A 17,085-nucleotide genomic window follows, 5' to 3' on the forward strand; every position below is an offset into this window, starting at 1 on the left:
TTTGAGATGGAGACTTGCTCAGTCCACAGGCTGGAGTGCAATGGCACCATCTTGGCTCACTGCAACCTCCACCTCCTGGGTTCAAGCAATTTTCCTGCCTCAGCCTTCCGAGTAGCTAGGATTACAGGTCCCCACCACCATGCCAGGCTAATTTTTGTATTTTTTAGTACAGAAGGAGTTTCACCATGTTGGTCAGGCTGGTCTCAACTGCTGACCTCAGGTGATCCACCTGCCTTGGCCTCCCAAAGTGCTGCAATTACAGGTGTGAACCACCGCATCCGGCCCACGTAGACTTTCTTTTTTCTTTTTCCTTTTTTTTTTTTTGTTGAGACAGAGTTTCGCTGTTGTTGCCCAGGCTGGAGTGCAATGGTGAGATCTTGGCTCACCACAACCTCCGCCTCCCGGGTTCAAGGGATTCTCCTGCCTCAGCCTCCCGAGTAGCTGTGATTTCAGGCATGCACCACCACACCAGCAGTAGAGATGGGGTTTATCCATGTTGATCAGGCTGGTCTCAAACTCCTGACCTCAGGTGATCTGCCCCCTTGGCCTCCCAAAGTGCTGGGATTACAGGCATGTGCCACTGCGCCCAGCCCCATGTAGCCTTTCTTTAGACATAGAATCAATCAGTCCCACCCATCTCTGTGTGTCTTCATTTGAGTTTTCAAATCCAATTGGCCCAGCTTAGGTCAGGCTACCATCAATTCCCCCTTGGATCAAATAAGTGAAGAGGCTGTGGGAGGAACCTGGTGGTGGCCACTGCGGGGATCATTGCAAGCCAGGCAAACTCCCCAGCCTGTGTCTACAGCAGCATCACTCCCTGCTGCTGACAGGTTTCAAAGTCTTGGCATTTAAGGTTCTTAGTTCTGGCATCAAAGTGCCCTTGCTTCCAGAACTCTCTCCCACCTGCCTAATTTCTCTGTTCTAAACATTCTTTGTTGGTTCCCACTCTGTCTTTGCTTATCCCCCTTCCACGGCTCTCCTCAGGGGTGTTGCTTCCTGTCTTTTAAGACCCAGTCTGGCCTCTCCTCCTACAGGAAGTCTTCCCTGAACACTCACTTGACATTTACCACAAATTTTTTAATGACCAGTTTCTTTTCCTGTGCTGTATGTGGTCTCCTTGTGTCACTCAGAGTCCCAGCAGCAAACAACTGACACTCAAATGGGGCAATTTGAGGACACTTTAATAAAGGGGCTATTTATAAAGGGACTAGCAGCGTAAAGTGAGAATACCATCGCATGAGGTGAGTAACAGCAGGGATTTATTACCAGCCCAAGGTCTGAAGGGGAAAAGGGTGGGAGAAAGTGTGCTCCATACATGAGATCAATTGGGGTTTGAACAGCATCTGGATTGAACAACATAGGATGAGGAAGATGTCAGCCTCTCCATCCATTCTCGCTTGTCCCAGGTCAGAGGAGTTGCTGTTCTGATTGTCAGATTTCAGAACATGGACTGGGCCAAATTTACGAGCGGTTGGGGTCTCTGAGTGTTAAAAAGTCCCACACAAGCACTAGCAAGTCTACTGCTTTCCCCTCCAAGCAGTGGTGGGTTGAACCAGGCTGTGTCTCACAGGGGCAGGTGCTGCTCTCTTGCTTTTCTTTGTCCTCTTATATTCACACGTGTTTTTAGCGTGCCCATTGCTGTGGGCTTGGCCGTGGTCTTCCGGAATATAATTTGAATTTTGGTTTAATGGGATGTAGGGGAATATGTAGACCTTGAGCCACACGCAGCTTTACCAAAGCCCTCCATCCAAAGGAGCTAGAAATTCACCCAGATAACAACAAGGTGTACCCTGTTTCCTATCCTCTGTTGCTTTCTTCCTGGGGTCACGGCCTTGCACAATTCCTGGGGATACAGATGGCATCCCCCACGTTTTGCAACACAGTTGGACAATATCAGATTTAGGCATTCCTGAGTTTCTTGCTGTAATATCAAACCTCACCTCCCTCCTAGCCCTCGGGCACACCCTGTACTGACTGAAGAACTGTGCAGAGCTATCTCCTCTCTGCCACCAGCCAACACCCCCTGGTGTTCAGGTTCCCCCACTGCAACTGTCTGGGACGCTGATGCCAGCAAGTGAAGGACTCATCTGAGGTGGGGCTCATCTGACCAGGACCTGGAACTGAGCCAGGGAGAAGGTTGTCCTGTCTGAAAAAAATTGAGAGGCCTTCCTCAGTGAAAGAAAGTCTTGACTTCAAGGGGCGGCTCTTCTCATGGGCATTGGGCAGCTCCCAGTGGACTAGTTCTTGCTTAGCTAGGAGAGGTTAACCTTGAAGTAGGCAAAATTCAAGTATACAGGATTTTAAAGACATCATTAGGTATTTTCATATTCAAGCCCATATCCATATCCTTATTTATATCCATATCTAAATCTATATATATATGTATCTTTTTTTTGAGACAGGGTTTTGCTCTGTCACCCAGGATGGAGTGCAGTGGTGGGATCTCAGCTCACTGCACTCCTAGTCTCAAGTGATCCTCTTGTCTCAGTCTCCCCAGTAGCTGGGACTACAGTCATGCACCTCCACACCCAGCTAATTTTTGTTTATATTTTGTAGAGACCTAAGTCTTGCCATGTTGCCCAAGCTGGTCTCAGCCTCGCGAAGTGTTAGGATTACAGGCATGAACCACCATGCCTGGCCTATGTATCTTTAATATCAAAGCCTTTTTTAAAATTATACTTTAAGTTCTGGGAAACATGTGCCGAATGTGCAGGTTTGTTACATAGGTATACACGTGCCACGGTGGTTTGCTGCACCCATCAACCCGTAATCTACATTAAATATTTCTCCTAATGCTATCCCTCCCCAGCCCCCCGATAGGCCCCAGTGGGTGATGTTCCCCTCCCTGTGTCCATGTGTTCTCATTGTTCAACTCCCATTTATCAGTGTTTGGTTTTCTGTTCTTGTGTTAGTTTGCTGAGAATGATGGTTTCCAGCTTCATCCATGTCCCTGCAAAGGACATGAACTCATCCGTTTTTATGACTGCATAGTATTCCATGGTGTATATGTGCCACATTTTCTTTATCCAGTCTATCATTGATGGGCATTTGGGTTGATTCCAAGTCTTTGCTATTGTGAACAGTGCTGCAATAAACATACGTGTGCATGTGTCTTTATAGTAGAATGATTTGTCTATTTTGGCTTTTGTTGCCATTGTTTTTGGTGTTTTAGTCATGAAGTCTTTGCCCATGCCTATGTCCTGAATGGTATTGCCTAGGTTTTCTTCCAGGGTTTTTATGGTTTTAGCTCTTATATTTATGTCTTTAATCCATCTTGAGTTAATTTCTGTATAAGGTGTAAGGAAGGGGTCCAGTTTTAGTTTTCTGCATATGGCTAGCCAGTTTTCCCAACACCGTTTATTAAATAGGGAATATTTACTCCATTGCTTGTTTTTGTCAGATTTGTCAAAGATCAGATGGTTGTAGATGTGTGGCATTACTTCTGAGGCCTCTATTCTGTTCCATTGGTCTATATATCTGTTTTGGTACCAGGTACCATGCTGTTTTGATTACTGTAGTCTTGTAGTATAGTTTGAATGCAGGTGGCGTGATGCCTCCAGCTTTGTTCTTTTTGCTTAGGATTGTCTTGGCTATAGAGGCTCTTTTTTGGTTCCATATGAAATTTAAAGTAGGTTTTTCTAACTCTGTGAAGAAAGTCAGTGGTAGCTTGATGGGGATAGCGTTGAATCTATAAATTACTTTGGGCAGTATGGCCGTTTTCACAATATTGATTCTTCCTATCCATGAGCATCGAATGTTTTTCCATTTGTTTGTGTCCTTTTTTATTTCCTTGAACAGTGGTTTGTCGTTCTCCTTGAAGAGGTCATTCACATCCCTTGTAAGTTGTATTCCTAGGTATTTTATTCTCTTTGTAGCAATTGTGAATGGGACTTCACTCATGATTTGGCTCTCTGTTTGTCTATTATTGGTGTATAGGAATGCTTGTGATTTTTGCACATTGATTTTGTATCCTGAGACTTTGCTGAAGTTGCTTATCGGCTTAAGGAGATTTTGGGCTGAGACAATGGGGTTTTCTAAATGGACAATAATGTCATCTGCAAACAGAGACAATTTGACTTCCTCAGTTCCGAATTGAATACCCTTTATTTCTTTCTCTTGCCTGATTGTCCTGGCCAGAACTTCCAATACTATGTTGAATAAGAGTGGTGAGAGAGGGCATCCTTGTCTTGTGCCAGTTTTCAAAGGGAATGCTTCCAGTTTTTGCCCATTCAGTATGATATTGGCTGTGGGTTTGTCATAAATAGCTCTTATTATTTTGAGACATTCCATCAATACCTAGTTTATTGAGAGTTTTTAGCATGAAGGGGTGTTGAATTTTATTGAAGGCCTTTTCTGCATCTATTGAGATAATCATGTGGTTTTTGTCATTGGTTCTGTTTATGTGATGGATTACGTTTATTGATTTGTATATGTTGAACCAGCCTTGCATCCCAGGAATGAAGCCGACTTAATCATGATGGATAAGCTTTTTGATGTGCTGCTGGATTCGGTTTGCCAGCATTTTATTGAGGATTTTTGCATCGATATTTATCAGAGATATTGCCTGAAATTTTCTTTTTTTGTTGTGCCTCTGCCAGGTTTTGGTATCAGAATGATGCTGGCCTCATAAAATGAGTTAGGGAGGATTCGCTCTTTTTCTATTGATGGGAATAGTTTCAGAAGGAATGGTACCAGCTCTCTTTGTACCTCTGATAGAATTCGACTGTGAATCCATCTGGTCCTGGGCTTTTTTTGGTTGGTAGGCTATTAATTACTGCCTCAATTTCAGAATTTGTTATTTGTCCATTCAGGAATTCGACTTCTTCCTGGTTCAGTGTTGGGAGGGTGTATGAGCCCAGGAATTTATCCATTTCTTCTAGATTTTCTAGTTTATTTGTGTAGAGGTGTTTACAGTATTCTCTGATGGTAGTTTTGTATTTCTGTGGGATCAGTGGTGGTCTCCCCTTTATCATTTTTTATTGTGTCTATTTGATTCTTCTCTCATTTTGTCTGTATTAGTCTGGCTAGAAGTCTATTCTGTTGATCTTTTCAAAAAACCAGCGGCTGGATTCACTGATTTTTTTGAAGGGTTTTTCGTGTCTCTTTGTTCATTGAAGACCTGCAGTTCAGTCCTGTCAATTCATGTAAGCCTATGTGATCTCAGAGAGCTGAAACTTGGGAGCTTGGATTTGCCAGCCGTATACTGAACTGGTGGAATTCATGGGATGTAAACTTTACTTTTGTCCCTCACTATCTCTTTAAACTGAATTAGAGGCTGAAGTTCGTCTATACTTGAATCCCTGAATGAAAATTCCGGTAGTCCCATGGCTTTCGTCATTATGCTTAGGTACAAAAAATCCCAGGATCATTTGAGGTCACAAAAGAACAATTTGAATTCAAAAATTAAAAAGCTGATCCCCATATAATAATCAAAACTCCATTTGATTTGACACTGAAATCTTCCCCACTTTCCCAGCTCACCCAGCTGGCTGAGGGATAACCACTTGTGGGAGAGAGGAGTGGGGCACAACCCTGTCTGTCTTTCTCTCTGTCCTGCATTTTGACCCCTGCCCAGTTTGCTAAGCATGGATTCTCACCCTCTCACTGTGTGGGAGCTGGGAAGGAAAAAAGTGTTGGTGTTAGGAAAGTTCTTGTTTGACTGGTCCTGTCATAAGATGATGTCACCCTTTCTGGGGCTGGTGGATGTTTACAACTTAATCATTTCTCTCATGGGCTGCTTTGGTAGGGTCATTGGCGTCATTCCTCGAAATATTCAACGTAACTCCTGTGAGTTTTTAAAAAATGCATTTTCCCTGGCTTTCAACCTCCCATCATCCTGTCGTTTTGGCAGGCCACTGCGTACACATATGCTGTTGGGGTCCACCGGGCAGGATTGGAAATCCTCCAGTCAGCTCTCTGGGATTTGGCCCATGTAAAGAATTCCACGTTCGTGGCCAAAATCATCTCTAGCAGTATAGATCCCTCCCAAAGTAATGGCAGTTCTCCTCCACCCCACCCCCAGTGCAGCTGGCTGGCCTGTTCCTTGTCTCCAGATTTCCTGGGTGTGAGTCAGATGCTGATGCGTGGTGCTTCTTTAACTCTGGTGACTCCTACTGAGCTCTCAGGTGGTGCCACTGGCATCACTCTCACCAGGCTTAAGGTGAGAAGCAGGCACCCCTGAATACCAGTAGCCCTCTACAAAGAACTTTTCAAATACCTCCTTAATTTCATCAATCAATCCAATCCCTTTGTCCCCCTTACAAGTGAGGGGGTCTCAAGAGTTGTGAAATCTGTTTTTACAATTCCTTTGGAAACTACCTTATAGTCTACTTTGGGATACAGTATCTAAGGGATCCTACTGCCTCAATAAAAACTTCCAATATATCTTGGTGCATACTGTTAGTGTTTTGCATTAGTGAGAAACATTTGACTAATATACAATTGAACCCTATTTTGCTTGCTTTGTACTGCATCCAGGCTCAAGGAAAAACTAACCTGGGGACTTAAGTGGCTTGACCACCTCACACCCCAAGTTTTCCCCCCAACAACCCGTTCTCTCTCCTCCTCTCCTCCTCATGGCTGAGGAGAGCCAAGTCCTGTGGATTATGAGGAGTCAGGAAACTTCTTCTGTAAAGGATAAAAAAGTAAATATTTTAGGATTTGTGGGCTATACAGTCTCTGTTGCAACTATTCAACTCTCATAGTAGTGCAAAAGCAGTCACAGACGATGCATAAAAAAATGAGCCTGGCTGTGTTCCAGTAACACTCTATTTACAAAACAGGCAGTGGGCCAGGTTTGTCCTGCAGTTCCTTGTCCAAGCCCTGGATTAAGTCAGAGACTAGCAAAAGAATGGTGACCCTAACTACACTGGGGATTTACCTGGCAAGAAGTGGACGAAAACCTCAGTGAAGTTTTTCACAGTGCGTAGGCTAGAAAGGACCAGAAACTGCTTTGTTCAGGAGATATGAAGCCTTTAGAATTTTAGCTCTGGAATCTGGAGAACGTCTCAGGAACTCAAGCTGGAAAGGGACCATCTTCTGAAATAGCAGATTATGATGCTGAACAAAAGGAAGAGGAGTACAGCAGCAAGGGAAGAAAACAGCGAGGCACATTCAAGGGCATCTGTCATTGCCCAATGTCACACTAGGCATCACCAGAGCAGGCATCTGTGGGTCACTTTTGTGCCACTGCACCTTCCAACAAACTGACCCACCTGCCTGGATGCTACTCTCACTCCCACCCTCTGCTTCATGAAAAACTTTTCTAACGCTAATTCAAATGCATAGCAAATGCTTTATCTCTCAAGCCTTAACCAAGCATGCACAACTGTCTTCCAACATCCAGCATCTACATCTTGCTGCCCCAGGAATGTTCTCCAAAGCTGGGAAGGCCTCCTGCCCCAGCAAGTCCAGCAGGAAGTGCTGGGGATTAACATTCCCCAGGAGCAATCCTCAGCCAATGACTGACAGGAGTGGATTATAAATACTCCAACTCCCTCAGCCCTCAAATCAGGAGAAGTGTGTTGTACTGTCTCCCAGAGTTCCCTAGTGGCTTTAACTCCAGTCACCCCCTGTGAAAAATGGCTGGATAATGTACCTTTGTTTGCATCTTCTCCTCCCTCCCTATTTTACTTCCTCACTTCCCTACTGGAGTTTCCTGCACTTTGCAAATAAACTTTTTGCTCTCAAATCCTTGCTCAGGGTCTGTGCCTGGAGGAACCCCATCTAAGCAGAAAGACACCTTCTCTGTGCACCTTTCTTCAATGTCTCCATCCTACTCTCTGCAGCAGTGTCCTTCAGGCACCCCTCATGTTTCATTACAGCCACAGGAATCAGGTGGGTCTCTTCCACTGAATGGTGAGTGAGTGTTCTAGAAACGGATCTCGTTCATTTTGCATCACCAGCATTTTCCCTATTGTGCAGTATTCAGGGCATGTGTTTGAGGGCTACAGGGTGCTGGATGCATAGGTAGAGGAGGGGTCAAGAGGCAGGTTTGAAGGATCTAGTGCTACACCACTACCAATGTGGCCATTTAAATTTAAATCCAAAGTAGTTTAAATTGAATAAAATTTAAAAACTCAGTGCCTTAGCCACCTAAGCCACATTTCAAGTGCTCAAGTGCTCAATAGCTGCATGTGGCTGGTGGCGATCATATTGGACAGTGTAGATACAGAACATTTCGCTCAGTGTATTTCTGTAGTTCTTGAACAGAGCTGGGCTGGGGAACAAAGCAGCACACACCAATTCATGATTTGGTTATGTGAAGTTTGAGTGAGTCAAAAAGCTCCTAAAAGCTTTCAAGGGTAAGAGGAGTATGGTATGAACAAGCATCTCTATCCTGCACTTGTGGTTACCTAAGGGCAGATGCAACTTCATAATGCAAGAGAGAACCAGTGATGTATAGTTCAGTTTTTAAATGATTGTTTTATTTACATTTTGGCTGAACCACAAAAAAGAGAATAATTTCAAAGCGTCCTAGCCAAATTGAGATTCGCGTTGCGTGGTTTAGAGTGTTCCAGAGCTCACATCCTGTGTCGGCCACGCAGAGCTCTCAGATAGGCATGACAGTGAAAAAAGTCCAGGCCACTCGCCAGAGGGTGAGGATGGATGGAATCATGGCCAAGAGAATGCATTCCCTTTCTCCAAGCGTTGGATTGGGAAGTAAAAAATGTCTTCTGGTCTTCACGTGGAACTTTCATCTGGGTTGAATTCAAGCATTGGTAATTCCTTTATAAGGCATGGTCATGAACTCTGGCAGTGGAGGACAAGAGCAGGGTCCAATTCAGTCTGATGGTGAGCCCCCTGCAGGCAGCATCCAAGTTGAGATTGAATTGGACATCCCCAGGGAGCTCACTGTCAGACTGAATTGGACACCTGTGGGTGTGCCCTTGTTTGTTTCCTCAGAACTTAGCTAAGAACATGGTGGATGCTCAGCAAATGTTTGCTGAATGGTAAATGAGCAAATGAATGAACAAAACCTGAGTACCCCTTAGTGAACAGTGGGAACCATGCCTGGCCTCACGACCAGTGGAGGTAATGCTGTGGGCTTGTCCACCACTCCTCTCCTACTTTTTTTTTTTATCATATATTTTGTAAACTTAGAGCCTCCAGCTGCTAACATTTTAGCAAGATTAGAGTCTACTTGGGCCACAGAGGGGCCTTAGAGATGATTTAATCCAACTTTTTTATTATATGGATGACGAAATTGGGGCCAAAAGAGGCCAAATAATTTGTGCCAGGTCACAGGATTAATTCATGGCAGGAGGCTTCTAATCTCCTTATGGCTGGTATGCCTCCTTATGCCTACTTCTGAACATCTCCATAGCAGCCTAGCCTTTTATTTTTTATATCATTCTAAGGTTGTATTTATTTTTTGAATGAGCAGTATGTCCCCATGATTGAAAATCCAGAAGGCACAAAAAGTTATGCTTCTTTTCCTGTTCTCCAGCCACCCCATATTGGTACTGGTTTCTTTTGTATCCTTAGAGAGATGGTCTATACACCTAAGTACAGAGTAAAACGTGTGTGTGTGTCTGTGTGTGTGCATGTGTGTGTGTGTGTGTGTGTGTTTAAGCATATGATACACTCTGCTTTGCCCTTTTATTTTTTTATTTATTTTTTATTTTTTACAACATCTTGCTGTTGTCACTCAGGCTGAAGTGCAGTGGCGCCATCTCAGCTTACTGCAACCTTGCCTCCCAGGTTCAAGTGATTCTCCTGCCTCAGCCTCCTGAGTAGCTGGGATTACAGGTACCTGCCACCACACCCGGCTAATTTTTGTACTTTAGTAAAGACAGGGTTTTGCCATGTTGGCCAGGATGGTCTCTATCTCCTGACCTCATCATCCACCTGCCTCCGCCTCCCAAAGTGCTGGGATTACAGGCGTGAGCCACCATGCCTAGCCCTGCCCTTTGATTTTTGCACTCAGCCATATATCACTCCTAGTGCTTTAATTCATCCTTCATGCTATCTCTTGGTCAAATTCTCCTGAGTGCTCCTGGAACCTCTCTTACCAGCTGCTGATCTTTCCTTGCCTCCAAACTTGCACTCACCTCCTAACTTCCCTTCTGCATCGTTCTGAGGCCTCCACTCCATGCTCTATGTGTTACCAGATGTATCTTCCTACATTGTTTTTCTCCCCTGCTCTCAACCCTTCCATAGCTCCCTTTGTGTGAAATTCATGGCCCACCCTCCCCGTCCATGCTACCCTCCTGTCCACAAATGTGCATACCCTCCTCTCTCCCCTTTGGATGGGGCATTCCCTTGGGTTAAAGCTGCCTTCTCCCAAATCCTCTCCCTTTCTAAATCCTGCCTTTCTTTCAGAAAACTGCTCAAAAGCTACTTCCTCCATGAAATCTTCCTCCCCTCAGGTTCCCGCAAGAGGTCGTTTTTCCCTTCCTGGCCCAGGCATAGCATTGAGTGTCTACCTCTTTGCACCAGAGTTGTTTGTTTCCATCTTATACCCCTACTAGACTGAAGGTTTCATAGGGGCAGGGATTGTGCTTTTCTTACACATTTTTGCATCTTTCGCTTAACCTGAAGCAGTGTTTGTGCACCCTGTCCAGATCACCTAACAGACAGCTGTTGGATGGACAGCTGGCAAGGCTCACACTGCACAGTCATATGAGCTCTACTGAGAGGCATAAGTTAATCAGAAGCTTAGAACTTACTTCCCCTAGAAGCCATAACTAAGCAGAACCAAAGGGAATGGAGACCTGGGCCATTCCTTCTTTTTTGGGGGGGATACTTTTACATCATAAGTTGCATGTTTTCTTCCTTAGGATGTAGCTCACACAAAGTCATACTCATCTTTGTATCTACCATAGCTTCTAGGGCAGGGTATTAAATACAGGCACTCAAGAAAAGCTCAACTAAATAAAAATGATGGAGTAGAAAGACCCACTAAACCAACTGGTTTACAATGAACTGACATATAGATGCTGTCCTGGGTGGTGATTTTTCTTGGCAGAGCCTAGATCACAAGGGTATTTTACATTTCCTTCTGACACTAAAATCTGCAATTTTACGGATGGCTCTAGAATGTCCAGACATTTTAGCTAGAGCAGTTGTTCTAAAAGCGTGGTTCCAGGACCAGCATCATCAGCATCACCTGAAAACTTGCTGGTGATGCTAAGCACATTCTTGTGTCTCATTCTAGATCTGCTGAATCGGGAACTCTTGGGTGGGGCCCAGCCATCCACGTTTTCACACAACTTCCAGGTGCTTCTGAAGACAAGTTTGAGGGCCACTGAGCTGCAGGTGCCGAGAGTCCCTGCAAGCCCAACACCTCCCCACTCCATACCCGGGCTACTTCATATGTACAGGAGGCCCCTGGCCTCCTCTGCAATGTAAGATTGGCATTAAGAGGACAGTGCACACTTCTCAGGGCTCTGTGAATCACCCACGGGAAATTTTGTCATTCAGTGTGAACAGGAAATCAACAAACTATGAAGAATATTTAGAACAGGAATGGCATGCCATTATGTTGCTTAAGATTATTTATTCACACTGAAAAAACAAGCCTTTCATTAAGCAGGGAAAGAACTAGGCACATTAGAAAATAAAATAGGTAACTTATCGTATTGTGTGAAAATGTTTTATTTATATCAATAGCTGGCTGAAGTTAACACATAAAATATAAAAAGTTTTACCTTTTTGTAGCGGCATATAGTAACTATCTAACATTCAGGTGCATTAAAATGTAGGTAACTCTTCAGAGAAGCAAAGCTCTGCTTTTTAGGGTTGATGATGAGTACACCGCCCAGCCCCTGGCCTGTGGTAATGACCTTAGGGTACATGCATCTACTGCTACTGCTGTGTGTATATTTCAGTGACTTCAAGAGCTTCAGTGTTGCACTGGAAGTTTGAAGGACTGTTCGAGAGGTGAGTGTGGAAGGCTTAATGTGTTTGCTTCATCTGCTTGGTCCTTCCTCTTTAGGCAATTTTCTGCATCTGACCTAGAACACAATAGAGAGTTCCGGCTCTGCTGTGGATGGAGAGACAGAGCTGGTTCTTTCCAGCTTCTCACTAGGAAGGAATGGGAAGTATCTGCCCAGGTGCATGAGCATGTGCCTGTGGAAGAAGTGGCGCAGGTACTTCCGGAACCTCTCTCCAACAAAGGCGTAGATCACCGGGTTCACGCAGCAGTGGGAGTAGGCGATCACCTCTGTCACCGACATGACCAGGTCCAGATGCTTGCTCCGCTCACAGTCATTTCCAAAAAAGATGGATCGATAGGAAGAGAGAAGGATAGCCACATTGTAGGGTGTCCAGAAAATGAAAAACACTGCCATGATGACAAAAATGAGATGGATGGCCTTGTACTTTTTTTTACTGGGGCACTTCAGCAGCGTTTTGATGATTCCTGTGTAGCAGATGGCCATAACGATCAGAGGGAGAACGAGACAGAAGGTGGTCATTCTCAGAGTGTGGAAATGCCTCCAGCTATATACTGTATCCTCTGGGTAAACAGCACTGCAAAAAGTCTCTTCAACCAACTCTTCAATCTCATTGAAGATAAATTCAGGAAGAGCTGCTAGCACTGCCAGGCCCCAGGTGACGATGCTGGTGATGACACCAAAAGTGACAGTTCGGGCTCGAAGTGCAAACACAGCATGGACAATGGCCAGGTACCTGTCGATCGTCAGCAGGATTATGAAAAAGATCTCACTGTACAAGCCCGTGTAATAAAACCCTGAGAGGAGCTTACACAAGCCATGGCCGAAAACCCAGTTATGCCCCCTGATATAGTGGATCCAGAACGGAAGGGTGAAGAGGAAGAGCAGGTCCGAAATAGCCAGGTTGAGCAGGTAGATGTTGGTCATAATTCGGAGCCTCCTGTATTTTATGAGGATCATCACCACCACCACATTGCCCAAGAGACCCACAATGAACACCAGGGAGTACAGCGGGGGCACGAACTGGGCCATCAGCGCTCTGGTGTCGGCTTTTTCACAGAGTAGGCCCATGTCATCATAGTAGAATGTGGTACCAAAGGTCTCAACCGCATCTAGTGAGGTTGTCATTTCACTTCTCCCTGTGATAGAAGAAGAAAAATACAATCCCACAATTAAGCATAATCACCCTTTGTAAAACACACCAGTTGCTTTATTCATGTACTCAACAAAGATGCCACATGTGATAGCAGCCTAGGGATTCTTTAACATGAATTTCAAAAGGTATATCAGAAGTGCCAGGAGAGGGGTTCAGGAAGGAAAGAGCTGAAGCTTTCAAAGTCAGCATGACCCGGGATGGGAAAAGGAACAGAAATGTTGTGGGGTGGTGGTGAAGAATGGGGATACTGTTTCTGAAAGCATTTCAAGGAAGAAATACAAAATAGGAAAAAACAGGCTGGACAATGATAACAATATAATCATTATTATTACTACAGTCTCATGACATTTTGCATTTTATGTTTTACAGTTTATATATACTTTAAAAATCCTTATCCATTTAAAAGCAAAATATGTATAATAATAATAACAATGATTATTACAATTTCAAGTAACTATGCTTCTCCAGGGCCCATAATGATGTGCCATTCATTATAGTTAATGGGGAAATTGAACCTTGAAGAAATTTAGTAATTTGTCCAAAATCCTCTAACAAGTAAATATAAAATTTGGGATAGATCTTTAGTATCTATCCATGTCCATTTCTCCTGTCACTAGATTCGAATGTAGTGATTTTTAAATTTAACTTTTGAAAAATTTGCTATGGACTTGAGGAACCTGGTTTGTGTGCTCTTAACAGCATTCTTATTCCAAATGGAATAATCCAATCCACAGCAGCTGTGAAAAAAATACACCTTTTTTCTGTTACACATGTACAATCACAGTAATTAACTATTACAATAATTACAATTATAAGCAGCATTGGTTTAGGTTACTTTCCTTTTCCTGCTCCTGGTGATGCTGAGTTAGGCTGGTAATGTGCCAAAAGCAAACCCCTGGGAGCTTCTCCTTCACAAAAGGGTAAGCAGGAGGGGTCAGTCAATGGGATTTCTTACTGGACTCGGTATTTCTTAGGCCAGGAGCCCTAAGGCTAGTGCCTGCTTTTCTTGAGATTATAGACTTCGGTGGAAAAGGAGGAAAATAGAAAACAGATAAGGCAGGAGTGGTAGAAGGACAGTTAAGCCATGCACTGGTTCCTCAGAGGGCATCCAACTGACTTTCTCCGTCCTAGCAGGAAGGGACAAGGGTGAAGATGTGAATACACAGGCTGATGGGCGTTTCTCAAGGTAAATCTGAGAAATGCTTAATAACTGGGGCCAATGCAGGGAATTGTTTTTGCTTCTTAATAGAATAATTGATCGAATACTGAGGCCCCACATGTTGGGGTTCTGTGTGGTCAAAGTCAGTGAGAATAGAGATGGAAATGGACCAGTCCTAGCGCCTCTCAGCTGCATGCCTTGGACAAGCCCTTAACACAGAGCCTCCTCTACTTATATCCAAAGTGAAGACCATTGGGTCACTTGGGGTTGTCATGAGGATAAATGAGAGTGTATGTGAGTTCACATTTGAAACCAGAAAAAGCTGTAAAACTGGTAGGAAGCAGGAATGAAAGAAGGACAATTAGAAGCCATTTCAAATGAAATTAGGAAAAATAGGGTCCCTCGGGTGGACCTTGTTGATCTCTTTTCATGGGTCTGTCCAGGTACATCTCCCACTGATCAACAGCACGTTCCAGGCTTTTGAGGAGGAAAATGGACTTGAGGAACAAATGGTTTGTGTGTGCTCCTATCAGCATTCTTATTCATAATAGCATAATCCAATCCATAGCAGCTGAGAAAAAAAATACACATTTTGTCAGTTACACATGTACAATCATAGAGAGTGTCCTTCTATACTTCAGCATCTAAAGCAAGAAAAGAACAGAACTGCTTATTCTGGAGAACAAAGGTATAGTAGCCTGTATTCACCGTTAATTATTTGTATTTATTTTCCTTTTCTCCAATAGTGATTTAAAAACAGGTCAAACTTTAAAAAAAGTACTTAAGTTTTGCTCAAATTGAGGGTAGTGTCTTTAATTCATGTGTTATTTCTATAAAATCAACATGATCAGGATGATAAACCATAGAACGTTTTGGTTTGGGTTTCAGGGCTGCCTATGAGCTTTTAGCACTAAAGTTCAAAGCTCAAGAAAGCATGCAGGTCCTCCAGAGTCAGCAGCCAAGTCTTTGATTACTAGCTGCATGGGATCAGAGATAGAAAATCTCATATGGGCAGGGGACCTTGGTTCATGCCTGTAATCCCAGTACTTTGGGAGGCCCAGGTGGGAGGCTTGCCTGAGCCCAGGAATTCAAGACCAGCCTGGACAATATAGTGAGACCCTCTCTCTACAAAAAAAATAAGAAATTAGCCAGGCATGGTGGCACATACCTGTGATCCCAACTACTTGGGGGGCTGAGGTGGGAGAATCCCTTGAGCCTAGGAGGTTGAGGCTGCAGTGAACTGTGATCACGCCACTGTACTCCAGCCTGGGTGACAGAATAAGACCCCGTCTCAAAAATAAAAAAAATTAAAAACCTGATATGGTTTTCATCTGTCTACCCAGTCTCAATCAAGATGAATATTTAGATATAAAATAGTCAAGAGGTTTGAATTAGGCTTTCAAAATGGCCTTTTGCATTTTGGAAAATGATAGGGTAATCATAAATAAGTAAGAACAACAAAAAAGAAGAGCACAAAAACAAAAGTAAAAATCACCCAATCTCCTCATGCAACATTTACCACTGTTAACATTTCTCTGTGCAGATATGGATGCCTATGTGCAAGATTTACAAACATGAGGTCAACTAAAATTACTCACAATACAACTCAGAAGTGAAATGTGCAATGATTCTTTAGTCTCCAAACTATTTTGGTCTCTGTTACCAGCCTCTCATCTGCTGGATAGCAGGAAAAAGGATTCACACATTTTAGTCCAAAGTGGTTTAAACTTCTCTTGATTCATTCATTCGAACAATGGTTTTAGGTTTTACTCATCCTCTTTATGCTGTCAGCTTATAATTTCAGTTTCTTCCTTCAGTGGTCCTTTCTAAGATGGTGGCAGAGATCTGGAGGAAGACAACTTGAGACATAGGGCAGAGTGGGAAGGGGGTGTTCCTGTCTCCTGTTGGTCCTTGATTTATATGACTGGTGTCTGCTGAGTGGGGGTGACCTGGTCCCAACCCTGAGCCTTTTTCTGGAACCTGCTGTGGTGGTTTGTAGCTAATAGACTCATGAGGTATTCATTCTTAGTCTTCCTTGGGCTGGAACGGAGAGCCCTCTCTGTTACCACTATGCCCCCACCAGGGCCCTGGCCCTGGCCCAGGCTATGCACCTTTTCCTGCACTGGTAGGCACTGAGGCAAGGCTGCTGCTCCTTGACTCCCTGTCCATGCCATGAACAAACCGAGGAACTCTCAAGAGTACAAACTAGATCTTTTTTTTCTGCCTGACCACCAACTTAACCGCACTGGCCATCCCATCTGGTAAGGAAGTGCCCTGCAGGGAGACATTCCTTGGGGGTCCCCATCTTAGCAGAGAGCGCTCCATGCCCCCTAGCTCTGATGGGGAAGGTAGGGACCCACAGGTGTGACTGCTTCCTTTCATAACCACTGTGTCTCTTCTCACATTCCCTGGGGTCAGAGGAGCCTCCTTCTCTCCATTCTTATCTGACAAATTTTAAAACACTATGTGTTGAATAACCATCCTCTCCCCTTTGGGCTTGAATATCACCTTTGTCATATATTCTTTAATGTTCCTGAATCTGATTTTGTAATGATATCTTATTTCTGTGCTAGAGACACTTTTTATTGTAGATTTATCAGATGATTTACATAGATGATCTTATTATGTAACTCCCTTTCATTATGTATTTCCAAATGTCTTACCTGTTAGAGCCATTTGTTTTATTAAACTTTAGGATCACCTAGTCAATCACTTATAAAAACATAAGTTTGGGTGGAATTGTGTTACATTTGTAAATAAATTTAGGAAGAATTGATAACTTTACAATATCAAGGTTTTATACCTGGGAACGTGATTTTGATCTATTTTGAAGGTTATTTAAAAGTTATTTCAACATGAAAAAAGAGGATAAT

The 17,085-nt window shown here is 43.7% G+C and overlaps 1 protein-coding gene and 1 long non-coding RNA gene across 3 annotated transcripts in view; one reads left to right on the forward strand and one right to left on the reverse strand.

The window, feature by feature from the left end:
- The window catches only part of LOC134731611 (uncharacterized), a 31,002-nt gene extending 15,340 nt beyond the window's left edge, over window positions 1-15,662 (forward strand). The window contains exons 2-3 of the long non-coding RNA XR_010114030.1: window positions 7,702-7,836; window positions 11,939-15,662. This is a non-coding gene — a long non-coding RNA (uncharacterized lncRNA). The remainder of the gene's footprint in view (window positions 1-7,701; window positions 7,837-11,938) is intronic.
- CCR3 (C-C motif chemokine receptor 3) lies at window positions 11,742-13,790 on the reverse strand. 2 transcript variants are annotated; one of them, XM_055294684.2, is made up of 2 exons: window positions 13,731-13,790; window positions 11,742-13,036 (listed from the first exon to the last, which is right to left on the reverse strand). In XM_055294684.2, exons 1-2 carry the CDS (start codon window positions 13,753-13,755, stop codon window positions 11,958-11,960), a joined length of 1,104 nt encoding a protein of 367 aa, XP_055150659.2. In that variant the 5' UTR covers window positions 13,756-13,790; the 3' UTR covers window positions 11,742-11,957. The 2 variants fall into 2 exon arrangements, with proteins under 2 accessions (XP_055150659.2, XP_055150649.2); XM_055294674.2 differs by having other exon boundaries at window positions 13,722-13,790.
- Window positions 15,663-17,085: the final 1,423 nt, after the last annotated feature.

Source organism: Symphalangus syndactylus, chromosome 1 (assembly GCF_028878055.3).
Source record: "Symphalangus syndactylus isolate Jambi chromosome 1, NHGRI_mSymSyn1-v2.1_pri, whole genome shotgun sequence".
Taxonomy (NCBI): Eukaryota; Metazoa; Chordata; class Mammalia; order Primates; family Hylobatidae; genus Symphalangus; species Symphalangus syndactylus.